This window comes from Gavialis gangeticus, unplaced genomic scaffold (assembly GCF_001723915.1).
Source record: "Gavialis gangeticus isolate Ggan-Ray unplaced genomic scaffold, GavGan_comp1, whole genome shotgun sequence".
Classification (NCBI taxonomy): Eukaryota; Metazoa; Chordata; order Crocodylia; family Gavialidae; genus Gavialis; species Gavialis gangeticus.
The window spans coordinates 4,864,949-4,873,262 of NW_017729026.1; the positions used below are offsets into that span (position 1 = coordinate 4,864,949).

Sequence of the window (8,314 nt, forward strand, 5' to 3'; positions counted from 1 at the left end):
TTTATTTTTCCATTGATTGGCTTTTTAAGGCAAATGTCTTCCTGTTTTGCATGCTGTTTTATCTTTTAAGGTTCTGAGGATTTTTTTGGTCCTCCTCTTCACAAGGAAGCAAGAAGTGTGACAGGAAGGTGTGATTTTTAATTTACACCAGACTTCTCAGCAAATAATGACTTTTCACACCCTGTTATTGCTGCTTAGCCTGGGGGAGGAGTTGTATGGCTACTGTTGTCATATCAAATTAAATCCACTCTTGTAATTTGGAAAGACATTCCTTTTTAAATTAACCCTTTTCGGTTTTTGAAGGAATTGCTAGATAATATTTTGAAGTTCACGTGCTGCATACAACCTATATTTTGGGTAAATTTCACACCGAAGTGAGAAACATGTAAATTTTTTTTTTTAAGTATAATGTGAGAGGGTTTTTTTTTTCATTTGATGGCTCTGTTCCTCCAGTGAGCTTCCTGGGGACACACCCTCATGCTGATATGGAATTTATTGCAAGATCAAGGCCTACATGTGTCATCTAAGGTTGGAAATGTAATATGGCTGATGGTCCTGGAAGGAACATGATTGGCTCATCTGAAAGGTTCTCTTGAATCAGTCAATGCAATATTTCTACTCACAAAGCAATTATTTTAACTCTTTGAGAATTACCTCGGAGCTCAGTTGGCTGTGTATCTTCCATATCTTCCATTTGGCACCAGAGCCAAATTACACTAGGATGGAAGATCAACAGGAAAAAGCACACACATGGCAAAGGTTTCTCACTGTAAAACAATCATAAAGGTGAAGGGGCAATTCCCCTACAAGTCTTTGCGATGCAATTGTTTAATTTTTTTTTATGTGCTGCTAATTTCAGAGTAGTTCAAAAACCAGACTGAAAGCCGATTAAGCCAGTCAGGAAGCATAGATTTAAGAATCTTGTACCCGAGATGTGGAGGGATGGATTCTGAGGTTTCCAAGCTGTAATGAAACGAAACCGTTTCTTGTCTCAAAGGCTTGTCTGTATGCTATTCTTGCTATTCTACAACCAATGATTGACTTGTGTGTCATTTACGACAAAAAGATTGGTTCAGACAACCTGTTCAAAGGAGGAATATTTATATGGCATCAAAGTATTTGGGTGGAGAAGTCAGGCAATCTTAGAGCAAAATTAGAGAAGGAGCTGAGTTTTCTCAGTCCCATGACACCGGAATTGAATACTCCTGGGATTGGACTGTCTTGATACCCTCTGTTCCATGTATTATGCATTTCTTAGGGATAGTCTGAGTTTGAGGTGTATGAATAGCAATTAGCAAAACCAGCTGCCCCTCCTCCCCTTTCATTTTTCAGAAGCTTTTATTTCCCCTTATTGTTTGTGATCAAGAGTTAATTGTTCACTACACCAGTTGCTTGGTGGTGCAGAGAGGGTTAATGTGCTCGATTTACTATAAACATATATGTGGCAGACTCTTATCTGGTTTCCCTTTTTTTCTTTCTGTAAAATGTCAACCATTTCCTGATGAGCAGGGTGGTGGTGAATTTCACACCTTTCTCTTCTCTGTGTGGAAACCTGGGTGTTAATGGTACAGGATCAGGTCGCATTTTATGTTATAAAGAATGAGGCAGTCTGTTAGAACAACACAAGGAAGGCAGGGAGGAAAGGAAGGGGAGGTGAAGAAAGAAGAAATCAGAGAATTTGCTGCTTGAAACAGCATTAGTTTAGTTTTATTTCTTGATACTTAACCTGGTTTTACTCAGCACTTATAAATGTGACATTTTGTGATAGAAACCTAGCGTTCTATAGAGTTTTGGAGTTAAGCATAAATATAATCTGGAGTCAAGTATAAAAATAATCTTCTAATTTCATTCCACAGTGGAATTTACTATTGCAACACCAGAAGATGGAAAGTTGGTCAGTTGATCAAGTCTGCAACTGGTTGATTCAGAGAAATTTAGGAGAATTAGTTCCTAAATTTCGTGGTAAGGTGTTTGTGGTTTGTTTGCTTTTATTGCTTATTAACTTTTTTTTTGGTAAACAGCTTTCCTCTTCTCTGCCTTAAAAAACATAAAATGTATATTTTTTTTACACTAAATTGTTTTTGGATATGGAGGTAGTTATCTGTTATATAATAGCTTCAGCTTTTTATAGAATTTGAGAAAGAACTGATTCAGGCCAGATAAATCAAAAGGAGTCTAAAGATTTATTAAGAAGCCTAAAAGAACTGGTCTGTGAGATGGAAATCTATAAATAAGTACACCTTCTAGGAACAAAATTGTAGGTTTATCAGGATTTGTTTAGGCCTATTTAATATTGCATGCGTCTATTTGAAATGGTGCATCTTTAATATGTAAATGTTTTATCTGTGAATATATGAATGCTCTACAAAGGATTGAGGAGACTGGCATTCAGACATATTGTGTTAAAGCTTTTCCTCATTAAAATATCAGTATGTTCTGATCCAAGCAAATAAGCCTGTCTGAAAGTATTAGACTAGTTAGTTTGTTTTGTGCAAATGTCATGCTCCAGATTCAAATTCTTGTTACTAGCCAACAGCCTGTAGAGAATTTTAATTCCTTAACAATTTGGAAGAGACACTTTGCAATAAATTGTTTATTTGGGTATGATCCACGTAGGACAATTTCAGGGTAAAAAGCAGTTTTGTCTTGGAGATCCACTCACCTTCTACCTTCATGGTGCATTTAGAATCTAACAATAAAGTAACATGACTTTTTCTTTCTCTTTGATATTTAGAGGAAGAAGTGAGTGGAGCAGCTCTTTTGGCTCTTAATGATCGTATGGTGCAGCAGCTAGTAAAGAAGACTGGGCATCAGGCAGTACTAATGGATCTGATTAGCAAATACCACCAACGAAATAATGATTTAGAATCCCTTACTTACAGTTGTGACACAGCCCCTCCAACATCTCCAGAAGCAATCAGTGGGTGAGTTGTCATGAAAGAGTAATTATGATTCTGTTTAAGTACAGTTTCCTGTTAGTCATTTAACACTAGCATTCAATATTTCTGTAGCTATAAGTTTAACTTTTTTAATATTTTGATCCTAGATGGAAAGCATGTTCAGTGTTATAAATGCGTATTACTGCATGGTTTTTATGAACATTCCTGAACAAATTCTTCTAGGTGGGACTGGTAGCTGCACTTACAAAATTTGCCCAGTGTTTCCTTTATAAGATGTGTTTTCATTTGCTTATAACTTTGCCAAACTTTAACCTCATGGACTGATATTTTCCAAAATGGATGTCTGCCTCTGACTGAAGTTTTCCAGATAAATACAATCACAGAGCTTAAGCTATCCCCAAATATAAAGCTAGAGAAAAATGCTTTAGTACCCTTATGCTTTGGAGTGGGGTCTTTAAATCTTACAAGGAGGTAATCTTTGTTCCATATATATTTCCTTTTTTGAGATCTTTATAAATCTACCCACATTTGCTTTTGGAAAAAAAAATCAGACCTTGACCAAGCTCAGAAAGGATTTTATAGATTTTTAGAAGCTTTGGGATGTGTAGGCTGGGACAAGAAGCCCTGGAGGAAGTATAACTGGAATCTTAAGGTGGCAAAGAGAAGGGAGAGAAACTGAGAATAGGATGGGGAGCTGTAGGAATTAAGAAGTGTAATGTAATAGGCAATGGATGTTTTGAACTAGTGTGAGTAGGGACCTGGAATTGGATGTAGAAAGGTTACACCAGTGTTTAACCTGTCATGTTTCTCCTCCGGTTTTTAATTGCATGATCACATACTCTTTTTTCCACAGGATGCCTACCTCAATCAGTATATCAGAAGCACCTGCTTCAAGGATGGAGCAAGGCCGAGCAGTAAAGACTATTGTCAGTGGGGCTCCTGTTTCATTTGCTGCAGAAGCTGGAAGGTGCACGGCAATTGCAGTAGAGAATTGCAAAAGGGGAAGGGATGGTCTCTGTATTAAGGCAGCTGAATGCTGCCCTGGAGAATTGGATTCCGTCTGTGCCAGTGCAGTAGAGTTACTACATAGTGCTAGAGCTTCTATAGTATCACAAGCAATAAAACTTTCATCTTTTTTTTCCCTTTCTACCTCCACATATTTCTTATATGGATACCATTCCTAGCTGACTTGCAACTCTTAGAGCTCTTCATCCTGTTCATTCTCCAAGGGGCACCAGATGAGAGAGCAGGAGTTCTAACAGCCAGGGGGTTGTATTCAGTCTAGCATCTGCATTGATTGGGTACCAGAATGAGAAGTTGTAACTATATGAATATGAGGTGATGGACCTGTTTCACATCCAGCATTTCTATTGAAGCCCCTGAAATTTTGAATTGGGATTTGGATACTGGCTTAGAGCTTTAGGTTTCTTGCTAATTATAAGGTCAAAATGCACCAGGAGGTGCCATAGGACCTGACAATGTTGCATAGTGTCTCCATGGCTGCATGAGTGAACAGTCTAGTGCAGGGTTTCCAAAGTATGACCCACAAGCCAAAGGCAGCCTATGAGTCTTTTGATGTGGCCCGCCACCCAGGACTGCTATTTCAAAATGGCATTCCCTCCACTGGGAAGAGGCTGGCACAGACCCTGGCCCTGAGCCCACAGTAAGCAGCCCATCCTCGCCCTGCACACAAATCTGGGGGGGCACATGTCCCTCATTCCTCCCCCAAGAGTGCAAATAGCAGCAGGGAGCTGCCCCACCTCCCCACCCCTCCAGATAAGCCACCCATGACTCTATCCTGCTCCCAAGGTCACATTCACTGCCCTAGCTGGGCAGTGCCTGCCCCTACCCCACTCCCTCCCTTACCATGGTGACCTTGATCTCCCACCCCAGCACAATCCTTCCCTCCCCATACCTACTCCCCTCACAGACTCACCAGCCGGGTGCTGCACTTCAAGCTGCCAGGCTGCATTTATGTAAATCAGCTATTGGATTGGTATCAACTGATATGGCTTGTTAATAATCAGCCATCAGTATCAGCCAAGAAAATCTTTATCAGTGTACCCCTACTTAAAATCATGACTGTTCAATTCATTCATGAAAAATCACTTTGTATTTCTGCAGTTAAGATTTTGGAATTCTAAAATTTCTCTCTGTACAAAGGCTGTCCAACTGGCAGCTGTTGGAGGGTTAATAAGTAGCCTTTGAGCTCCAGCCTGGCCACCACTGCCCCCACCATTGCACCTATCTTGGCAGCTGGGTTCTTGGGGCTCTTCCACCCAAAGAACCACTCTCCTCTGGCTTCTACTTCCTTTTTCCTCTCCTGGGGGCAGGATGACACAGCAGAAAGAGGCTGCAGTAGGATGGGGGTGAGGGGCCAGGGGTCTTAGGATCATAGGAAAGTAGGGCTGAAAGTGGACAGAGCTGCTGCGCTTGTGGTTGGGGGAGCCAGACTGCCCATATGGCTATGGCAGGGGGGAGGATTTGGGCTGCATGCCCAGCTGGGAGGGGAGTGGGGAGGCGGGCTGCCTGCACAGCAGGTGTGGGAGGAGCCGTGCTACCTGTTTTGTGCCTGCAGTGGGGAAGAGTTTCCTGAGCTGCCTGTTCAGTGGGGGAGAGCCCGGGGAAGCTGCCAACATGGCTAACAGCCCCTGGGCTTATGGCCCCCATCTGCCCGGAAGCTGGACAGCTCTACTCCTAATAATTTTTGTGATATGTACAGCTCATCAGTAAAAAACCTTCTCTTCCAGGACGGATGATGTGCAAGTGTTCAATCCCTTTGGTCCTATGGATAAGACCCTTTATTTTTCTCCAGCAGAAAATAAAGAAGGATTAATTGACCGAAGAGTCTTAAAGCATAAGTGAGTTAATAGAGCATTTGCTAACTTATAGTTGTTTTGAAAGTGATGTTCAATGTTTGTTTCTAATGCTGAGACTATGTAGTCATTTCATGTTGTTAGGACATCTTGTATGCTCGGTTACAGAAATTATCCAATCTGTCCCTATATTGAAGGACAACTCCGCTCTCAGGTATACCGATATAATTTCCAGAGAAATTAGTAGGAGTTGAAATACAGTTATGTTAGGGACAAAAGGGAGCCCTTGTTTAACAGTGAAGTGAGTAGGTTAGATTTTTTTCAACATTTCTAGCTTTCTGCAGGAGAGCAACAGTTTCAGAAGACTGTGCTTTTCTTTTTCTTTTTTTTTGTTGAATAAAACCCAGTATTGGCAGAATTCTGTAGAACTGAAAGCTACTCCTGCAAAGTTCTGACTTGCTTCATGGAGATTAGCCTTCTTTCATTAAGGGCTAAGCTTCTGTGGGCTAGAATCTTGCACATGGGCAGTTACAACAAAACAGCTGACTTATAATGAAGCCCTGCCTTTTTTATATATGGCACCATGATAAATTGGATGCATGTCCATACCCTTCGTTTTGCCTTTATAGACATTTTAGCTCTGCCGAGATTATACAAGGACATTTCCCTGAAGGACAATGTACTGCAATATTCCTTTAAAAAAACAGAAAGGGTGGGGACACGTCTATTAGGAACTAGGAATGAAGGTACAAATAAATCAAATAATGACAACCTTAAAAAAAAAAAAGAAGAGAAAATGTAATGGTTTGTCACTTGAAAAGACCCTTACTCCACTAGGGAATAACTCACAAGTCCTAAACCCCAAAATTTCACTGGCACTTTCAGCATGTTCCTATCATAAAATAAACTATATATAACCTAGAGTATAACTTTTCCAATAAACCATAATAGGTGTTTGTAACTTCCAGGATCCATTTATTTTTAATGATGAATAATTTTGTCCTATGTTTAATGATGGGTAATTTTATCTTGGGCTGCACGCTGTTAAAGTGGGTTATGTGAATCACCATAACCCAGAATAAACTAGCTCTAGAAAACCTCTTCACTGCTGCAGTGTACAGCTTTCAAAGACTCCATAGCTAGTTAAGGGTTACAGTTTCTTGATCCATGCTTTCTTTGACTTAACAACAGTTTCACAAGTTGAAGCATACAATATGCAAAATGGATTCACTTGGGGCCTACCAGTATATATACTGGGTTCAGAGGAGGCAACAAATGTGAGTATATGTCTTCATTGTTTGAAGATATGACTACAAACTATGACCTGTTTGCTTGGAAGGTCAGAATGAGAAGCTAGCAAATAGATTTTGCCTGACTAAAAAAAAAAGAGAGAGTTAAAATTGATGTAGAAGGTGTTACTTAATGGACATGGTACATTCCACTAAAGTAGTGATCTTTTACAGACACAAGATGTTTACTGCAGAGTTGCCTAATTATCTCCACAGTAAAACATCATTGTCTACATGTGTGGTGCTATTAGGACAGAGTAAACTAATTAACTCTGCCATAGGATAGTACTGCCAAATACAAGTATTATCCTATGGCAGAGTTATTTACTATGCCACAATGCAGGTGTGTAACAATGCAGCAAGCCAAACTTATCCATCTCAGCAGGGGCACAACAAGCTGCTGGTGGAGGGTAGCCGAATACCCAGTAGGGCAGGAGACAGTTAGTATTTACCTGCAGCTGTTTATAAGCACCTACTACCTGCAGGTCTGGCAGTGCACCAGGAGTGATATCATGAGCCCACAACCTGGCTCAGCCAGTAAAGGGGAAGCAGGGCTATACAGAGAGGGCAGAGAGAGCACCACGGATACAGCAGACCCAGAAACTCTGAAGCCAGCAGGGAGCAGAGCAGTATCCACAGCCTGGAGACCTGGAAAGGTTTGCAGCCAGCCGCTGGCCCAGGATCACCCAGGGAGAGACTCTCTGTGGACCCTGGCACCCAGGAACTAGGAGAGAAGCATGTAAGTCAGGCAGCCGTTGGTGCCTGGAGATCCAGGCACAATGAAGACACTGCCACCTTTTGTTTCCTTCTTCCTCAAGAGATAATTGATATTGATGTAGGAGTTGCAGACTCAGCAAAGGGAGCATGGACTTAAAGGTCCTGAATTGATAGTCTGCTCTTAAGTTGATTTGAGTGGAGGGGATTAATTGATGTTTGATTTTGAAAACCCACAAAATTAATTATAGACTGAATTAGAATCATAGAAGTAGAATCATAGAATCATAGAAGTAGGGTCGGAAGGGACCTTGTAGAACTTCAAGTCCGACCCCCTGCCTGGGCAGGAGAAAAAACTGGGCTCAAATGATCCCAGCTAGGTAGGCATCAAGCCTCCTCTTAAAGACCCCCAGGGTATGAGCCAGCACCACTTCCCTTGGAAGTTGGTTCCAGATCCTAGCCACCCTAACTGTGAAGTAGTTCTTACGGATGTCTAATCTAAACCTACTCTCCAACAACTTGTGGCCCTTATTCCTTGTTATGCCAGGGGGTGCTAGGGGAAACAAGGTCTCTCCCAAACCCTTCTGGTCCCCCC

At 41.3% G+C, this 8,314-nt stretch overlaps 1 protein-coding gene across 1 annotated transcript in view; it reads left to right on the forward strand.

Annotated features, from left to right (window-relative positions):
• Positions 1-1,731: 1,731 nt before the first annotated feature.
• The window catches only part of SAMD3 (sterile alpha motif domain containing 3), a 73,233-nt gene continuing 66,650 nt past the window's right edge, over positions 1,732-8,314 (forward strand). Inside the window, exons 1-4 of the mRNA XM_019520293.1 lie at positions 1,732-1,962; positions 2,735-2,924; positions 3,754-3,867; positions 5,651-5,761. Coding sequence (XP_019375838.1) covers positions 1,884-1,962; positions 2,735-2,924; positions 3,754-3,867; positions 5,651-5,761 — 494 coding nt within the window. The 5' untranslated portion in view covers positions 1,732-1,883. The remainder of the gene's footprint in view (positions 1,963-2,734; positions 2,925-3,753; positions 3,868-5,650; positions 5,762-8,314) is intronic.